Raw genomic sequence first — 19,648 nt, 5'->3', positions numbered from 1 at the left:
CCCCCATAGATCCAGCGATTGACTGGGATATCTCATTTTAACTGTATCATTGTTTTGTTTTATTATTAAATGTGCCATTTTCAGAAACAGAATTATATGCACAATATTTGGAGGCAGTGGGGTGAAAGTAACCTTTCGTGGGCAGTAAACTGCTTGTTAAACCCCTACATCCTGTTGTCATGATCCCCAGACGTTGGGGAGGGGGACAATGCACACCCTTGGGAGTGTAAAGTGGATCCAGGAGAGGCATGAAGCTCTCCCCCTCAATTTTTGTTCACTATCATTAAAATAAATAAAAATTCTGGCAAGTAAAAGCTTTTTTTCATGAGAAAATTGTAGATTCATGAGTCTCTACAACCTTACTATTTGTAACTTAATGTTATCAAAATATCTAAGCCAAATTAAATAAACACAATCTTTTTCAGCTTAGGTACAGCCAGGATGAGCCGCAGTTCATCAAGTGATGAGCGTTTCTTTCCAAATGTCTTTCCAAGGGACATTGGAGACAACAAGGACAAGATTATGGACTCTGATAACAAAAAGGTTGAGTTAAATGAAATGGTGGCACATAGTTCTGTCTTGCCAAATTTTTATTAAAAATTTTATCTAGAAGTCATCTTAAATGTCATATGAAGTTCTAAATGGTTCAGGAAATATATCACATGATACTGATGTGAACTGACAGTCAAAAGTTGTAAATCCAAGTTGTGGACATGATATGTTACCTGAGAGGAGCCTCTGACATGAATAATTATGTGAAATTATGTTATTGTGTTCCAGAGGCTCAGGATGGCTAGTACAAATAAAGAAATGCAGTGTACAGTTATAGAGATGGTCAACTCTTTCTTTACATTTAATGACCTTATTTTCCCCAATGGGATTGTTTGGGAGATGGTCAAATACAAAACAAAAAGGGGTTTGCTCTTGTACGAATAAAATTTAAAATTTCTGGCAAGTAAAAACTGTTTTTCCTACCCCAGCTCTCCAAAGAGTATTTGGAACGTACCCAAAAGAGCCTAGAGGTCCTGCAGAAAACCTTGGATGTTGGTGTGGCCAAAGGTGACGGGCGTGGTGACTTCTCCGTTTACACTGGTACCAGTGGATACAGCCTCCTTTATCTGCACCTGGCCCAGCGCAGGAAGGACGATGCCTATCTCAAGGTGAGTCAGTGTAATTGATAGGGAAAAGACCTTGTTTTGCAGTAGACTATAGTCAATTTACCCAATTCTGGGGTGAGCATTATCATGTGCTGGCAACCTGCTGCCCCATGGTCTGTCCGATTAATATATGATAGTCTACGTTTAGGAAACAGTCATCAGTTTCAGTAATATGCAGGTAACAATAACAAATAGTACTGTCATTAATAGTCCATTTTGAGTTAAAAATTATTTGTAATGTCATAAACAGCTGTGTTGTTAATATAAAGCCTACTAATTTTCTTTGTGGCAGACAACACCATGGCTGTTTAATAATTTTAATCAGCAATCTTGTAAATTAACAAAACATCTTTGCATCAGTAGTAATAAATTTTACCTTAAAATCGGCTGTAATCGACAGTATTTCTTATTGTTATCTGCATATTACTGATAATGATGACTGTTTCCTATGCATAGCTATCATTTATTATCCACGCAATCGGATGTGCCATGGGACACCAGGTTGCCAGTGATCGATAATTCACACCTCAGACTCGGGTGAACCGACTATAGTAATGGTTGAAGGAGATATGATGTGATGATGTACCAGTAGCTGCTAAGGAAGGATGACAATATCTTAAGATTGTGGATATGGGATGTGGTGAATATGTCAACAAGTAGGTTTCTTTCTCTTCATATTGATATCAAATGCAAGTATTACAATGCTGTTTGTATACATATTACAGATTATGCTGTTTGTTTAGAACTTGTAGGAAAAATTATAATAAAAACAACCATAAATAATTTTATGATCTATTTATTATTGCACTTACTTGTAATTACTAAGTTATATCTCCCAAATAACACTCATAATTCACATGGATGAATTGGGGCCTGTCTCCTCTCCAAAGAAAGCATCAAACATCTTGAAGAATGCACTGCGTCACCTGAAGGGGCGTCGGCAGTCCTTTTTATGTGGTGACCCGGGACCCCTGGCACTGGCTGCAGTGCTGCACCACAGAGAGGGTGATGATGACATGGCAAACGACTGCATTGCAAGGTGCGTGTGTGTGTGTGTGTGTGTGTGTGTGTGTGTGTGTGTGTGTGTATGTGAAGGTGTAAAGTGCAAGGGTTTTTGTATGAGTCTTAATGCTGCTGATTGTATATGTAGTAGTGAATTCATAGCAACATACAGCATTCCAAATAATTTATGTATCCATCTGTCTATTTCTTTAATTTGTAGAGATGTACTGAACCTTTTTTTTCCTATATTGAAACTCATATCAGTGCCCATTACTGAGTTGCTATTAATAATGAGATTATAATCTATTAGTATTTTGTTATTTGTGCACTGACAGTTCCACATAGAACTGGTGTCCACCAAAATTTCAGTGAGCAGTAAGCCCTCTAGCTTGGCAACTAATTACTCCCAAAATAATCTTGCCACACTCAGAACTGTATAGTCAAAAAAGCTTAATTCATTAGGGAAAAGCCTAATTGGTGCTGAAGGACAATCCAACATAATTTTTCTTTCATTCCTTTCACACGTAATAAATTTTATGTTGGAAAAAATAGTTCATTCTAATTATAGTCGCAGCACATGAGTCTGAAATCTGCATGATCATGCTCTGGCAATCTGCTGTCACATAGCATGTCCAATTTTATGAATAATATATGATATGCACAATAAACAGTTGTCACTATCAATAATAGGCAGGTACCAATGATGAATACAGTCAGGTAAAGTCAAGTTTGCATTTCACATTATTAATAGTGTCTCAGGCAGATGTTTTGTTAATTTATAATTATGGTCGCTGATTAAAATTATTAAACATCCTCTGGCACTGCCTTCCGCAGAGAAAAGTAGTGTGCTTTAAAAATACATAATGATGATAATTATTATAATTGCTATTATTATTATTGTTATTATATAGATATGTAATTTGCTCTGTAGAGCTACAATTTTAATAAACAAAAATAGTTAAGTACTGAATACAATGGTCATTTAAAATTTTATATAAAGCAATATAAGAAGGGACAACGAAAATCTTTTTCAATATGTTGCTTCCTGAGTAACCAATGATATCAGCAGAACAGAAAGGGAGGGAGGGGGGTGGCACCAGTGCACCACTGTCAGGTAAGGAAAGTTGACACTCATTATGCCATGATATTTCTGAATCAGGAAATCATAATGAAATGGTCATTCAGATGGACACCTTCATATTTTGCATTTAATTATCTAGATAAAAGATATTACTACCAATACCAGTGTACTGAAACACTTTGTATTGTGATTCCCAAATTGTGTTATGAGCCACTAGTGTGCTGCATTTGTCTTCCTAGTGTGTCCCTTTTTTTCTGAGTTGTAGATTATAAGATGGGTCTGGAATATGTGGTGTTTGTTACATGTTCTCCTCATAACTTTTTTGGTGTATAGAATCAAGAGGATGAAGGAGGAAATCCTTAATCCAGCCAGTGGTCTCCCGGATGAGATGCTTTATGGCCGCGCTGGCTACCTGTACTCCCTCCTCTTGGTGCAGCGTGAGGTGAGTTGTCCTCACCCCCTCCCTTACAATAAGCTCATGTTAATGGGAGCAAAGGTGTATTTTATTAAGTTATCATTTTGTGTGTGCTGAAATGGTAGTTGTGGGGTGAGGTGAGCTCCATGGTCTCCTGTGACAGGGATGGGCTGTGGACATTACAGGACTCTAATGATGCTGTGGGGCTGCAAGTCTCCTTGCCTGTCAGGCCAGTACAGCTGTGTATGTGTGTCTGGCTACACACAATTAAAAATTTAATCTTTTGTCCATGAGGCCTCGTTCTCCACATTTCAGCTTATTTCTCTCCTAGGTCAGTCCTTCGGCTGTGGACGACTCACTGGTGCGGGGTGTTGTGACTGCCATTCTGGATTCTGGCCGCTCACTGGCTCGGCAAAGGAAAAGCAGTGTTCCCCTCCTCTACCAGTGGCATGATAAAGACTATCTTGGTGCTGCTCATGGCACTGCAGGAATACTCTTCATGTTGATGCAAGTAAGGAATAATAGGAGGAGAGGCAGAAACAGGGAGATGAAGCAACCAAAGAATTTTTTTTGTGAATGGTTGTTTACTGTACTTGTTGGCTTAGTAAGAGAAAGAAGTTATTAAGTGCATTTTTGCAACTGTGTGTGTTTGTGTGTGCATATTTTGTTGTGAATGTGCATTCTGTGTATTCTTATTATCTTTACTCCTATTCCAGGCAAGGAAGCATTTGACTAAAGAGGAGCTGGATGAGGTAGTGAGGCCGACCATTGACTACCTTGCTTCCTTGTTTTTCCGCTCTGGTAACTTTCCATCCTCCCTGGGCAGTGACCGGGACCGTCTGGTGCAATGGTGTCATGGCGCACCTGGGGCAGTATACCTCTTTGGGAAGGCGTATCAGGTACTTATTCAACATGGGACTGTTCAAGATCTTTATGGCAGGATAGAAGGAAGGTTAAGGTGAAGGTATGAATAGACATAGGGTTTGTAGGATAGCTAGTGTGTAAATACATGCTTTGTGTGTTGGCTAAAAGAAATTGGAGGGGAAAGCAGGTAGGTAGCATAAAGCAGTGCATGTATTTGAATTAGATGGGGTAGAAGCAGATAATGTCTGTGGTGGGCAAAGGGAATAGAGTAATAGGCAGAGTTGTAAGCTGCATAGGAAGGTATGGGTGGAAGTAGAGAACATATGTATGGGCAGCAGGGTGAAGACAGAAGTAAGATATTTATTATGGGAAGGCAGTGGCCGAGTGGTTAACATGAATGCAGGACGATGCGGGTTCATGCCCTGCCCAGTGCCACAAGCTGGGATTTTTCAGTTACCGCTGAGTGGCCTAATAAGACTACCCACATGTTGTCCGGTAGACCTCCTATCAATCTGGACTCTAGATTCTCTCTTTGAAAAGAGAGGGTCATTGATGAGCTCCGCGGGGCAGCATGAGCCAAGTAAGATGGCGCCACAACAGGCCGGGGCTGACCATCAGGCTCCACCAAGAAAACCACTGGGGCAATAGGTGGAAATGTAATTAAGAAAAAAAAAATGGAGCAGAAATAAGGTGTGCATGTTTGAGAAGATGCAATAGGGGAATATGTAAATGGTGAGGGGTGTGAACAAGTTGAGAGAGGAGGGTGTGTATGGTGCATGAATGGTATATTAGAAATGGTTAATACATAGGATAATATGATCCTAGAGTACAGGCAACCCCTGCTGTTAGACAAGGTTGCATTCCAATGAAAGTGTTTGAGTAGTGATGTGTCGAATAACAAACTCGGTAAATACAGTATCTGAATTAGTAAAGAAAAGCAGAGAGGCTTTCCAACAACAGAATATTAGTGCATTAGCAAAACTTAGTAAAGATAAAGTAAATGGAACTGTCTTTCCTCAGGTCTTTGGTAATGAGAGCTACCTGGAAGAGGCCAAGAGGAGTGGTGAGTGTGTGTGGGAGAGAGGGATTCTCAGGAAGGGCTATGGCCTCTGTCATGGCACTGCTGGGAATGGATATGCACTGCTTTACTTGTACCAGGTGACTATTACCCTAATGTTGTGAAGTGTTAGTTGGCTTTCTGTGAGTACTGAATTTGCTGACAAGGAAGAGCATAATAATAGTTCATGATAATAAAATCAATGGAAACCTGTGTCTCAATCCACTGAAATAAGTCCATAATTATATATATATATATATATATATATATATATATATATATATATATATATATATATATATATATATATATATATATATATATATATATATATATATATATATATATATATATATATATTAAAAGACAGAGAAATATATTCATAAAAGAAAACTGGTTGCAGGTAATCTTTCAGTTGTTCCCTCCACAGATAACCCATGAGCCCAAGTACCTTTACCAGGCTGCCCAGTTTGGCCTTTGGTGTCAGGATTATGGAACCCACGGTTGCCGCACTGCTGACCGCCCCCTTTCCTTGTATGAAGGACTAGCAGGTACACTGTACTATCTCGTTGATCTGGAGGACCCAGAGAATGCACGCTTTCCTGCATTTGTCTTGGAGTGAGGTAGATAAAAAAAAATCTACATTTGTGTCGTTTATCCTTTGCCATTTTTCTGTATCTCGCTTGGTAAGATATTGTTAAACCCATGGATTGCTATTATTCCAGTTTTTAAGTGCAGTATGAGAAATTGTAATGCTTTCTAAGATATAATCCTGATATTTAAAGTGGAATGAAAATATTCCTATGTTCTTTCATTCAAAATAGGTAGTCCCATGTAGTTTGACCTGATAAGTGTAATGTGAAAGATTTTACTTAGATGTATACTTTTAAGTACAGATTTGCGAAAGTATTTACCCCCCCCCAAAAAAAAATAGTATAATGGTGATGTGGGGGGCAAAGTATTATCTAATAACAAAACACTAACCTCCTCTAGTTATTAATTTAGATGAACATATGACTATTTAAACTCTCATAACATTTAACTCTAACCTCTAGTTATTAATTTAGATGAACATATGACTATTTAAACTCTCATAACATTTAACTCTAACCTCCTCTAGTTATTAATTTAGATGAACATGACTATTTAAACTCTCAAAACATTTAACTTACAGTTTCAGATATGTTCTGCATGCCAAACAAATAGTGTTAGAGAGTATAGTATAGGCACAAGTATACTTTCCTCAGTTGTTATTTCATGGAAAAGTAGAGAGCTTTAATGAAATCAAATAATCATAACCTGATGATCATTTTTAATGTAATGCCCCCAGTAACTTCAGTGATATAAATGTAGCAATACTTGCTACCAGTATTCATAACATGAATGATATGCAAACATATCAGCAATACTATATACATAATACTGAATACTTGCTGGATTTGATTTTCCTGTATGAATAACTATATGCACAGAATTATATGAACTTGTCTTTAATATTATATTACATTGCTGTAGTAATCAATGTCAAATTCTCTTTGCAAATTGGCATTGAAAAATAGTTCTCACCCTTCTGCCCCTTGAAGTTAAGAGAAAATTCAAATTCTGGTTCTGATAGGCCCCTACACACCTCACTGTGAGCAGGAAAATCATCATCATCATCATCATTTCATCGACGCCTGCTCCTAGGAGCTCCCACCAGGGGATGGCCACGGCAGAAGAGCTTCCAACTTTCTCTATTGGGACAATTGGGGGAAATTTCACAAATGTGCAGATCCGCAAGTAATGAACATGCAGATACCAGGGAAAAAGTGAAGTGCTTCATGAGTATTTTGTTGACCCATTCCCCTGTACACTGCCTCAGTGGATGCCTATGTGGCAGCTCTATGTGCCTGCCTGGAATCTTTGCACCTACTGATGACGGCAAACCCAAACCATTGTGTGACAAAGCTTTCCTCACTACTACAGAACAGCTAGACTTTTTGCCAGCAACAAATCCTCCTCACTGCAACTGTTCTCAGTGTTACTGTTCTCCCATGAAGCAGTATCTCTGCTGTAATCTCATCTCACCTCTTTGCTGATATTGCGGTTTGACTGACGAAGTTGGAGTCCTCACCCTCGTCACTGGCTGACAGTCGCACGATTCTGTGCGTGAGGTGCGTCTCACTATTCTAATATTTTCCCATGTAATACACATTATTTATAGTCTCTTTTTTGTTAAATTTAGTGTTTTTTATGTTTGTATATCATTTAAGAGGGAATGTTCAATGGTAAGAGTTTCAGACCTGCTAGAGGAGTACTTTTCAGTCTTCCTTTTCTTCAAATGTTTGGATTTTTCTATTTTTGCCTTTCCACCCACAGAGATCCAAACACAGAATTCTGACACCTTGGCAGTGGTGGTGAGAATGTGGCCTCGAGTATCTCAGCGCCTTTATTTGGCAACCTTACCAAGATGAGGCAATTGTTTCTTTGAGTGAATGGCCATTGTAAATCTCCAGTATCAATCCTTGTAGGATTAATGGTGATTTCAGTCACAGGAATTCCAGAGTGCTGTGATGAAATTAATCAAATGCTTTCTTGAGAATGACATTCCACTAGTATGTGAACCACTACATAATTTGCTGACATGCCAGGTGTGAACCACTTGGAGAGATACAAGAATAACTAGGCTAAATTAGATGCACAGCGGGGATTATATTAATTCATGTTGGGAGGATGTAAGGGGTGTAGAAAGGATGTGAGGAGCGTAGGGAGGGTGTAAAGAAGTGTAAGGGGGTGTAGGAAGGGGTAAGAGGGTGCAGGGAAGATGTAAGGGGGTGTAAGTAAGGGGTTTCGAGATGGTATGGAGAAAATAGAGATGTGTATTAGGTGTCATGGATGTAACATCAAAGGGAGTGGATTGTAGAGTGGTTGAATAGGTAAAACATGAACTCTTGAGATGGCTTGAACAGGTGATGAGAATGAGAGAGGAGTGTGAGTTTGTGAAGAAGGGTATTAGGACAGGACTGAAGGAGAGGGTGTTGGGGGGAGGCCACCAGTGAAATGGAGCAATAGTGGACAATTACTGGAGCGTTGGCAAGTGCGGGATTAAATGTGCTAAGAGGAGTGCCGGAACAGGAAAAGCTGGAGACGTTTATGCTGTTGCCACCACCTCAAGGAGAAGTTTCATTGAGAAGACAGGGTGTTGAGAAATTGATAAAAGTCTGTCAACACAAGAACATGCTGGATATGACCACCAGCGTCCCTCAAGATGATCCAAAGGTATTATAGGCCTGTACATAAAAGAATATAACAATAAAGTGCACAACATATCTTTCTAACTACCCTTTGGAATATGAAAAGCAGGCATTTATTTGTACATGTTCATTTATTTAAAACTTTGGCTTTTCTCCTATAAAGTGTAAAAATTAACTTTTAAAAGGCATTAATCACACTTGACAACCTCAAAACTCACCATTTATTCACCACTAGTACATAAGGTGACTTAGGGTCAGTCACCACATTTTGGAGGCCAATCCAAGGCAACATTCTGCAAGGAACAAACCACATTATTGCAATAAGGATATTTAATGTACATACTTGTTAATATACTATAGTGTTGCAGATGCAAGTTTACCATTGGGTTCTTTATCTATCTATATTTAACTTTATCTTCACAGGAACTTCCCTTAAATGAGTGGCCATGGTTGAAGCTTCTCTTAACTTTCCCTGTTCCTGCACTCCCTCTCAGTGCGCTCGACCCCTCACCTACCAACTCTCCAATACTCGTCCACTCTCATGATCCACTTCCCTGGCGGTTTCCCTCAAACACCCTCTCCCATTACCCAGCCTTTGTACACTCTCTTCACAAAGGTGTCCTCATTCATTCTCATCACACATACAAATCATCTCGGAGCACCACTCAACCCAGTCCGTTTGCTGTTATACCCATGCAGAACCTTTCATACGATGGTGAGGAATTAATTCTCTTGGGTTTTGTGTACCTATCAAGGATTCCTCTTCCCCTATCCACCAGTCCCCTCACCAACCCTTCCTTTATCCACCAGTCCCTTCAGCAACTCCCTTCACCAACCCTTCCCTTATCCACCAGTCCCTTCACTAACCCTTCCCCTATCTGCCAGTTGCCCACAAAATAAAAGAGGGGCTGAGGGTGTTCCCCTCTTGGGGATGCAGGGGTTCCAAAGGCTTTTCTCTGCACCCATCATAGACAGCAGACTTACCTACTGTGGATGAACTGAGGGAGGACTCTGCACTGTCAGGCCCCCTAGCAGAACCAGGGGGGGGGGGGGGGGGGGTCAACCAAGCTGTAAAGGTAACAAATTCTAACCCAAATAGCAATGGTCCTTGTGTCTGCCCATGCATGAAAATTGAAGTCTGCCGGGCCTGCAGTGGTGGATAAGGTCATGAGGTCATGTCAAAGTTGTAGCCCCATAGCATTTATTAAGACCCTGACTTTGATCCTGATCAGAACATCACGGTAGAGATGGCAATATGGTTGCAAATGACTCCAATGGACAAGACAAACACCTTACATTCCGACAAAATCTGGCTAATGTTAACAGTTTGATCTGTAAAAATGGTCATAGTTCAGAAATATGGTGCAAATGACATCTTTTTATGGCAATTAGATAACTGTGACCAATTTTACAGACCAAACAGTTAACATTAGCCAACTGTTGTTGGAATATAAGTTTGTCCATTGGAGTCATTTGCGACCATCCTGCCGTCTCTACCATGATGTTCAGATCAGGACCAAAGTCAGGGTCTTAATAAATGCTATGGGGCTACAACTTTGACACGACCTCATGACCTTGTCCACCACTGCAGGCCCGGCAGACTTCAATTTTCATGCACAGGCTGACACAAGGACCACTGCTATGTGGGTTAGAATTTGTTACCTTTCCAGCAAGGTTGACTCTCCCTGGCTCCCGGTCTATTCATGGCATGAACCAAACTTTGACCTTTACTTCTTATTTTGCTATCTCTGGGATTTGAATGATTTACAGGGAGGGACTGCAGGCCCCAACCCATCCAACTTAGATTAGGGGTTGGAATGACTGCTAGATGCAGACAAGGACACAGAACCTCCAATGGGTTAAATCCCTCCAGCCACTGCTCCACCTTCCCTTGTGGAATAGGCTGCTCTACATTAACCTATACTCCTATACTGGTCACTTCTACTGTTGCTCCCACATTCATTTACAAATTCAAAATGTTTCATACTCTGTTGTCTCGGCATTCCTCTTCACGGGTACCAGCAGTGATACCTGTATCTAGTGTCACTTTCTTTTCCCCATTAAATTATATTAATCAAAAACAAAAAGTATACCTATCAATTTTCCTAATTAAATAAGCAAAAACTACTTTTTTCTCACCTCAACATCCAATGCAATTATGTCCACTTTACAACCTAAGATTTCACCAAGGTTTGGGACAGTGCGGCCCAGGTCACCGTGCACAAATTCCTTTATGTAAGTCCCAGCTTGAGTTGTGAGGTGAAGCTGAAAAACAAATGTTTCATCACATTATCCTGTTGTTGAGTTTTTTCACCAAATAAAAATAGGTTTCACTGGTAATGTTTTACACAACTAAAGCTTTAATGTCTAAGACAGAAACTACAAATGGAAATAAGGCCATAAAAGAATCTCTCACCACTGGAAACACTACAAGAATAATTTACCATCATAACCAATTAATTTTCAAACATACATTATCACCTATAGGTACTAATAACTAGTTACATTACTGAAAAAATATAAATGAGTGTGCAACAAAATCAATGATATAAAAGATTCATAATCTACAAACACATTAAGTAAATTAGGTACAGTTAAATGCTGTTTGAAATGCACACAAAAACTCTTCTTGAAGCCAAGTGGTATATCTAACTACCTTGAAAAAGTGTTGGTCCACTGGCTGAGCCCTGATGCTGAGGATGGTCCTGGGGCGCGTGGCAAGGGGCCGGCGGTGCAGAACACGCAGGGGAGTCTTCTGTTGGATTACCACCTGTGGCATCGTGGACAAGGCCTCCAGGGCAGAGCAATCATAGCCCTTGGAAGCAATACAAAGGGCACAGTAAGCCTTTGTTTTCTCCTCTTCACCTTCTTTGAGATTCTTTAGGTCCTTTCTGTAGGAAAAAACAAAATAATGAAATACATACACACTAATGGAATGCCTGCAATCTAGCAATGAAAATTCTTATTAAGAGCTGGTGTGAGGCTATGAAAGAATGTAAAAGTAAATAACACTTACTGAAACTGTGTGTGTGTGTGTGAGATAAATGAGGATCTGCTGAACACATACATAAGTGCATGTAATGACAAATTAAAAAAAGAAGAGCAACTCTGAAAAGATATTCTGTTTAGAAGAAACTACAAAACCTTTCAGTTGGTCATACTTTTCAACAATCTGCATGTCCCTCACTCTGATTAGCTTGGTTGCATTATTAATAGCAAGTTGCAGGGAAGCAAGCTCTTCCTTGCTCAGCTTTGTCCGCTGAGGGTTGATAAACTCCACCACAAAGGGTCGGCCATTTCCCAAACATCTCACATCAACATCTTCTCTTCCTGATGAAGAGAACTTCATATCTGAAAAGTAAAGATATGTTATTATGACATTTTCTAGCTTGATTTTCTACCCGGCAAACTGACTGACATCTATGAAGCCAAATACATAATGATACTAAACTGAATGTGAGCAAGTTATCAGTGGCCTGTGATGTCAATAGAGTTGCTGTTGATCCAAGAGGAGTACCATCTTAGGGAGGTTGTGATTGCCAGTCATGGATATTACTACAAAATGTAAACCTTCGCTCATATATATTTCCATTCTGGTGAGTTCAATAAACTTGATCACATTTATCATTGTTGTTTGCCATTCCCACCCAACCTGCTTCTCTATATTTTCCATTATTAACTAGCCACATACCAAATAAATTCCACAATGCTTATAATTAACCTCAACTACATGTCATGACTTATTTTACTTTATTTCTATCAATCTAAAGTCACCTGCAACTGTCTGACAATGATGGTAGTGATAATAAGTGATAGGATAATTATTATAAACCAACAAACTTGCCACTATAGATAATATGTCCTCTTCATTGATTTATGATGCTACAGTACATATCTATCTGTTAGGTCTACCTTATCAATAACGTAATAATATCAGCTTACCTTCAGCATGAACAGTTTGGTTGAGTATATCACAGATAAGTTCCTGCACACTGGACCCCATCTTGCGCTCCCCTTCCACAAACCAAGGTGTCTGTGGCAAGTCTCTGCTGTACTTATTATATCTACCTGAGGAAGAACAAGGCATACATATTGATTAATTTATGTATTGGCATCAGACAGTCTATTTAGCTCATTTCTGAAAAGGAAGTATCATGTAAATAGGACAACAGAGTAATTGGAAGACTCTTCTCAAAATCACCTATGAAAAATAGTAATAATAATTTTCCCAATGGATTACTGAATCAACTGAAGGAACCAATAATGGAAGAAAGAAATAACTATAAGCACAAAGTGAATAGGACCACTGGTGAATGGTGTGCACATACCAGCCATGTACATGGGAGCCTGCTGGCACTGAATGGTGGCAAAGGTGATCACCTCACTGGGTGTGCTGGGGGGCTCAGGGCACACCTTCAGCAAGTCTGAATCACTCAGTTTCTTGAAAGCAGTATCAATAGCTTGTTTGGAGTACACATTATTGGCGTGCTTCTTGTGCTGTTTCTGGCGTGTAGCAAACATTGTACGGCACAGTTCATCCCTGCAAATTAATTATTTTGTCGCCATCAGTCATATTCCTGATCCAAAACCATATATAATGTTTTCCCCACATTATCTTACACAGACATATGATTGCAAAATTCCATTGATAAAGTTTGCATATATTAACTGTTTTACATGGCCTAACTAAAAAAAACAGTAATCAAACAATATTCACATTATCTTGCAGTCTTCGAGGTCATTGACATATGAGCAAACAACATTCAGGACAAAATCATGATAGATGCCATGAATGAATGTTTTCCCTGTAGCAGATTCCACCTGTGGACCAATAACATTTTTCCAAATATCTTTCAGCGTGCCGATGTGATCTTCTCGGCCCTGAAAGAATAAAGATACGTGTTAACAAAACTCTTTGATTAGCCATTTTAAAACGGTATAAAAAAGAAATGATTAGCATACAGAAAAAATTGTAATAAAACTGAACCAGGCATTACTTTATATGCAACTGATTACTTAGATAAAAAATTTCTTGAATCTGTATCAATAATAATTAAATGGACATCATGGGTTTTATAAAGTATTTTGCTAAAATTAATACTAATTATTTAGGTAATAACAATGAATCTTTGATCAAAATCAAAATAACTTTTACATGTCAGTCAGATACCACTCAACAAAAAATTACTTGGACTGGAAATTGTGGACAGGCTTTGAGGAGGAGTGACCAGAGGCGGTGAACCCGAAGACTGACGGAGACGGGGAGGGAGAGAGAGAGGCTGAACCCATCAGCATCATGGCCACCATCCTTAATGGCATCACTCAGCTGCAAAGAAGACAAAAAATGCCATATGTAATATTCACTTGGCAGCAGCAATCAGTTTTACAGTTTGGAAAAGGTATCAGCACTAAACATCTCAGTAATGGTACCATAGTGCTTGCCCAGGCCATAGAGAGTGGAACTCAGGGGCAGACACCTCCAAGGCATCTTGTTCAGGTACATAAGGGATGAGTACAGCCTACCATACCAGTACTATTGGTACTGCTGTTTTCATAGCTGGTATCACTGGTACTGAACTTAGTGATACTTGCCCAGACTGAGCCCACGCAATTTAAACAAGCACCGTGCGTGTCACCAAGCGGCAGACATGCAAGTCAGCCTCAGCATGGGTGTCTCAAAATACGTGAATCAACAGTTTAACTTAGCAGAGAATGATTCAGATAATAGCAGTTTTGATACAGGAGGGATTACTGTATTGTGATGCTTTTGCATGTCTCAGTCTCTGTGCAGATAATTTCCCTGAACTAATCACATTTTGTGAGAGTACGCTGATAGGTTTGGAGATTCGAGTCACCATGTGAATAATGTTAAGTTTAAGATAATGCTGATGCAGATAACTGAACCTTTACTGTAATTTCATAAATGTGGTGAGTTGTGAACTTCTGATAGGAATCTGGTGGAAGTGATGCGAAATGTCATCAAGCACTGGACACAATATTTATGCAATGGAAATACAAATCTGGCAGGAGAGCAAAGAGTGGGAATTCCCAGCACTCAGAGACCTGGATCTGAGCAGGAATTCCCATCACCCAATACACGGGTTAAGTGAGAAACTCAAGAGCACCACAGAAGCTAAAACAAAACTGAATCACCATATCATTTCCAAAATATATCATAATGGCAAATACCCCAAAGTGTTCACATACCTAAAACTCCAATGAGGATTAAAAAAAAATATTACATCCTCTGAAACAAATTAAAAAAAAAAAATATTCCTCACCCTTTTTATGGCCTCCTTAGAGCAGCCCCACTGAAGAACACCAATGCAGGCAACACAAGCTTCAAATTTCGGCTTCTTTGAACAATTTCTGGAATCATGAGTCTCCATCCTGACGGGTTCTTCATCTGACACAGTCTTTCCAGTGTCGTCTAAACATTCTTGGACTGCTACAGTTTCTGAGATTTTGGAATGTTGTATTGAGTCCTGTACCTGTAACAGATGATACGATCATTAGAAAACTAAGTATCTTCAAAAATTTCCTGTATGACTAAAGCAGTATCTGAACTATAGTTGCAGTGTACGAGTCTTAGGTGTTCAATATCGTGCTCTGGCAACCTGCTGCCATACGGAGTGTCTGACTGCATGGTAACATATGATAGCCTACACATAAGAAATAGTTATCAGCATAAAAAAGATGCAGACAGCAATGACAAAGACAATCAATTATAGATACAGAGGCGTTTGGTGGCAATACCAGTTCCATAAAGCACATACCGTTAGCACAGTTACCTCACTTTGTCGTATAGAAAGTCTCTTTAGTAAGGAAGCATATATGAATTTTCGGAGTCAAGAGTTCAGACACATGATTTTCAAATACATGATAGGCGGAACTTCTTCTGGGTTAAAACTGACAAAACTTTTGTTGTTGTTTGTGTCTCTCATTAGTCATTAGTAATGGGGGTGGCATGAGCCTTAATAGGTGTAACTTAAACAATCCTGCCTGTGCCACCACTGGGCTAAGGGACATAGAACAACATAAGGAGACTACTGGAAGAGGCCAAATGGCCTACACAGGGCAGCTCCAGAAACCCTCCCACGACCACCTGTCATCCTCGTCCATATAGCTATCAAGTCTACTCTTAAAACAAGCTATCGTCCCTGCACTCACTATGTGATTGCTGAGTCTATTCCATTCCCCTACCACCCTGTTACTAAACCAATGCCTGCCTATTTCTCTCCTAAATCTATACTTTTCTAATTTAAATCCATTACTGTGTGTTCTATCCTGCTGGATAATTCTCAGTAATTTACTTATATCGCCTTTGTTGTAACCCTGGACCAATTTGAATACTTCTATCAAATCTCCCCACACTCTTCATCTTTCTAGTAAATGTAAGTTGAGATGTTTCAGCCTATCTTGATATGGGAGGTTCCTCAGCCCCTGAATCATCTTGGTCATCCTCCTCTGAACTGATTCTAGCAAGTTGATGTCCATTCTGTAGTGTGGGCACCAAAACTGGACAGCATAATCTAAGTGTGGTCTAACTAACACTAAACAGAGTCTGAGGATGACCTCTGCACTTTTGTTGGTTACCGTCCTGTTAATAAAGCCTAATACCCTGTTAGCCCTATTCCTTGCACTAATACATTGCTTCCTTAGTTTTAGGTCAGAGTTCACTAACACTCCCAAATCCCTTTCACACTCTGCTCTGCCTATTGCTGTGGAGTCTAAACTATACCCATGTAATGGGTTGCGTGTTCCTACACTTAGTGCGCTACACTTGATGTTAAAATTCATCTGCCATTTCTCTGACTATGCCGACAGTTTGTTGAGATCCTCCAGCAGTGCTCTATCATCCTCCCCTGTCTTAATAGTGCGTCCTATTTTGGTGTCATCCGCAAATTTACCTATGTCACTAGTTATCCCATTGTCTATGTCATTGATGTAGGTAATGAATAATAGCAGACCTAAAACTGAACCTTGAGGAACCTCACTGGTAACATTACCCCATTCAGATTTTTTACTGTTAATGGTAACCCTCTGTTGCCTGTCACTAATCCATGCCCTGATCCAATCATAAACCTTCCCTCCTATTCCATGAACCCTGACTTTATTTAACAGTCTCAGCTTCATAAAAATGAAGGCCAAAGAGGCAACAATAATCTCAGCTTAAAAAAAAAAAAAAAAAAGCCCAATAAGGTAGCACCTGAGGCAAAAGTAAATTTTTCTCAATTCTCAGTTCCCAAAAATTCCAGAAAATTCCCATGGAAAGCTTCCCAGTTCAAAATTCCAAGGAATTTTACAACCCAACACCTGCTTGTAAAAAGTTCCCAGATTTGTGCCTTATACACATTGAAGTCAAAAGATTATGTTTTGTCATGTATAAATAAGTTTTCCAGTTTAGATAAAAAAAATTACAAATTTTTGAAAAAAAATCGTACAGATCATCCCCAACTCATCCTACGTGCAGAAAACGGGGAAGGTAAATTATGATTACTTGGATGTTACATTGACTGTGTCGGGTTAAAAATTCTCTCCCACCACAGGCTCAAAAGGCCAACGTGACAGAGATGAGCACTGCGGTGGCGGCCAAGTGATCAGTGAGCAGGTGTGGTGAGCCTGTGGATCTAGGTTCAAGTCCCACTGAAACATGCTGATTTTTTCAAACCATTGTTGAGTGGCAAAGGATTACCCATTTGCTGCCCAGATCCTCAGAATCCTTAACTTCAGTGACTTCATTCCAATGGAGCACCGGGGGTCAACATGGGCCAAGTGTAGTACACCACAGCCGCCACTATAAATAAAATTCTCCAGCGCCACCAATGGGCTGGGGTGGTCCAAGAGACTCAAGACAGCCTACCGGCACTACAGGCAACACCTAAAAAAAAAAAAAAAAAAAAAAAAGCTATAGCGTATGCCCACCACTTCACAGATCTTACGACGTACCTCATCACTGTGCCCGTCCAGTTTCTTGACGCACGCCTCAATGGCCTCGTTGACCTTGGGAATGTCCTCGTACAGGGCGTCCGTGCGGTCCCCCATGAAGACCAGCAGGCAGCGGCGGCAGCACCCGGCAGCCTCCAGCAGGGCGAGCGCGGCGCCGCCCATCGCCATCCTGAACCTCACCAATTGGCCTCTAGAATATAACACTAATCCTTGTAGGTGACGGCGAAAAGAACTCCTTGGTTTGGTGTTCTGGTATCAGCGGCACGGCGTGGAGGCAGCACACACTACACACCCCAGCACGTGGCGGGCAGGCGCTCCTCAGCTGGCCAGAGGTAAACAAACCCGCCGCCTGGTCTCGGTCTGGGAATGGCGAGCCTCAAACTGTTATCCCCTTTTCAGTTTCACCTTCTTAGGCATATCTTGATCTTGGTGTTGCAGGTGGCTCATTTTTTTTGCTAGGCCTTTGAATCGGCTGCTCCTGTAAGAAAAAAACAAAGCAAAGCACCCAGAGCTTGTATCTGGCAACACGAGTGCAGCAGGGCGTGTGTGGATCCCGCTTCTAAAGACTTTTCTGGGATTTTACAGATTTTGGTGAGAATCAAGAACACCTGTAGAATGTCTGTGAACGAGTGTGGTGTCACTGGTGTGTGTAAGGGGGAGGTGATCAGGCGCCTCCGTGGTGCAGTGATGACTAACTACGAATCCGCGGATCCGGGTTCGAATCCCGGCCCGAGAAATCGGCGTGCAGCTCACCCAGCTGTTCATCCTCCCTTATGGAATACCTGGGGAAAGTAAACTGTGGTAACTCGAATGTTACACTGGCCTTGTGTCCCGAGAAAATGGGTTCTTATATAGTTCTTACCCACTATACGGGCTTAAATGTCCAGTGCTACGGAAATGGTCATCGCAGCCACGCGCAGCTGCGGCGTGTGCCCCCAACTTTACAGTTAAGTGCACAACCTTGTCTTACTTACCCTGGTTTCTTCTGAGCCTGTCCTCCAGCAAGGCGGTAACATATGGCTACCGACGAAGTGATGCCGACTGCGCTAAATACCTTTATGGCTGTTCAGACACGTGACTTGTAAGTATCGCAACGTGTGTCTGTAGAAAAGCTCACTAACGCCTTATTGTCCTCGAAGAAAAGGTATGTGGGGCATCCACGGATATAATATTCAGTATTTATTAGCCTGCCAAGTTCATCTTGAAAGCAACCGTACCGAAAATGATTATGAAGCTCCGAAAATAACGAATCAGTCGAGAAATCTTGCAGTCTGATTCGAGTCTCACTCGCTACTGGTTTATTAGGTTGTGCTGTCCTATTATCCTGTACATTAATCATCAAACTGTCAATTTACAGTTTCACCCAACATTCACTTCACTACATGTATCACCAGAAAAAGATAAAGAACATGAGAAAATCGTTGCTTTCGCCAAGTTCAGGAAATTAAAACCACAACAACGGCATTACCTTGCTGGCCAGATGTTGATGGTTTTGGTAGCGCTACTGCTGCTGCTGCCTCTCCTCCCTATAAATACAGAGAAGTTTACAGTCTGGACACTGTACTTCTAAAGGAAGGATACCATGACTTCTTAAAAGATATTTACTGCAGCTTTGTCGTCCAGATAAAATTGTTTAATAAACTCCCAGTAGTTGTCCGTACAACCAGCACACACCGTGGCCATCTTTAACTGACTGGCAAACACTAAATCGTACTGCTCGAGTGGACCGCAGTTTCGATACACCAAACACGGTATTTCTTTACAACTACCGCTTCCCCCCCCCCCACACACACACACACACACTCCGTCTCGCGCTGGGTATTCCAATGGCCCACACCGAATGTCGAATATATTTAAACTACCCCAACCCAACTTTACATAACCTAACCT

At 40.6% G+C, this 19,648-nt stretch overlaps 2 protein-coding genes across 3 annotated transcripts in view; one reads left to right on the top strand and one right to left on the bottom strand.

Annotated features, from left to right (window-relative positions):
• Positions 1–8,880, top strand: part of LOC126986028 (lanC-like protein 2) — a 38,862-nt gene extending 29,982 nt beyond the window's left edge. The window contains exons 3-11 of the mRNA XM_050841741.1: positions 431–543; positions 981–1,160; positions 2,048–2,196; positions 3,574–3,682; positions 3,987–4,166; positions 4,372–4,554; positions 5,540–5,677; positions 6,007–6,127; positions 7,542–8,880. Of these exons, the coding sequence (XP_050697698.1) occupies positions 431–543; positions 981–1,160; positions 2,048–2,196; positions 3,574–3,682; positions 3,987–4,166; positions 4,372–4,554; positions 5,540–5,677; positions 6,007–6,127; positions 7,542–7,654 (1,286 nt within the window). The 3' untranslated portion in view covers positions 7,655–8,880. The remainder of the gene's footprint in view (positions 1–430; positions 544–980; positions 1,161–2,047; positions 2,197–3,573; positions 3,683–3,986; positions 4,167–4,371; positions 4,555–5,539; positions 5,678–6,006; positions 6,128–7,541) is intronic.
• Positions 8,881–8,921: 41 nt separating this feature from the next.
• Positions 8,922–19,385, bottom strand: LOC126985759 (tRNA pseudouridine synthase Pus10-like). Of its 2 annotated transcripts, XM_050841131.1 has the most exons (11): positions 19,227–19,385; positions 17,759–18,236; positions 15,091–15,300; positions 13,998–14,135; positions 13,527–13,690; positions 13,138–13,349; positions 12,752–12,877; positions 11,971–12,160; positions 11,466–11,700; positions 10,949–11,074; positions 8,922–9,102 (listed from the first exon to the last, which is right to left on the bottom strand). In XM_050841131.1, exons 2-11 carry the CDS (start codon positions 17,924–17,926, stop codon positions 9,064–9,066), a joined length of 1,608 nt encoding a protein of 535 aa, XP_050697088.1. In that variant the 5' UTR covers positions 17,927–18,236; positions 19,227–19,385; the 3' UTR covers positions 8,922–9,063. The 2 variants fall into 2 exon arrangements, with proteins under 2 accessions (XP_050697088.1, XP_050697152.1); XM_050841195.1 differs by lacking the exon at positions 19,227–19,385 and having other exon boundaries at positions 17,759–18,299.
• Positions 19,386–19,648: the final 263 nt, after the last annotated feature.

This window comes from Eriocheir sinensis, chromosome 1 (genome assembly GCF_024679095.1).
Source record: "Eriocheir sinensis breed Jianghai 21 chromosome 1, ASM2467909v1, whole genome shotgun sequence".
NCBI classification, from domain to species: domain Eukaryota; kingdom Metazoa; phylum Arthropoda; class Malacostraca; order Decapoda; family Varunidae; genus Eriocheir; species Eriocheir sinensis.
This window is presented reverse-complemented; position numbering and strand designations above follow the sequence as displayed.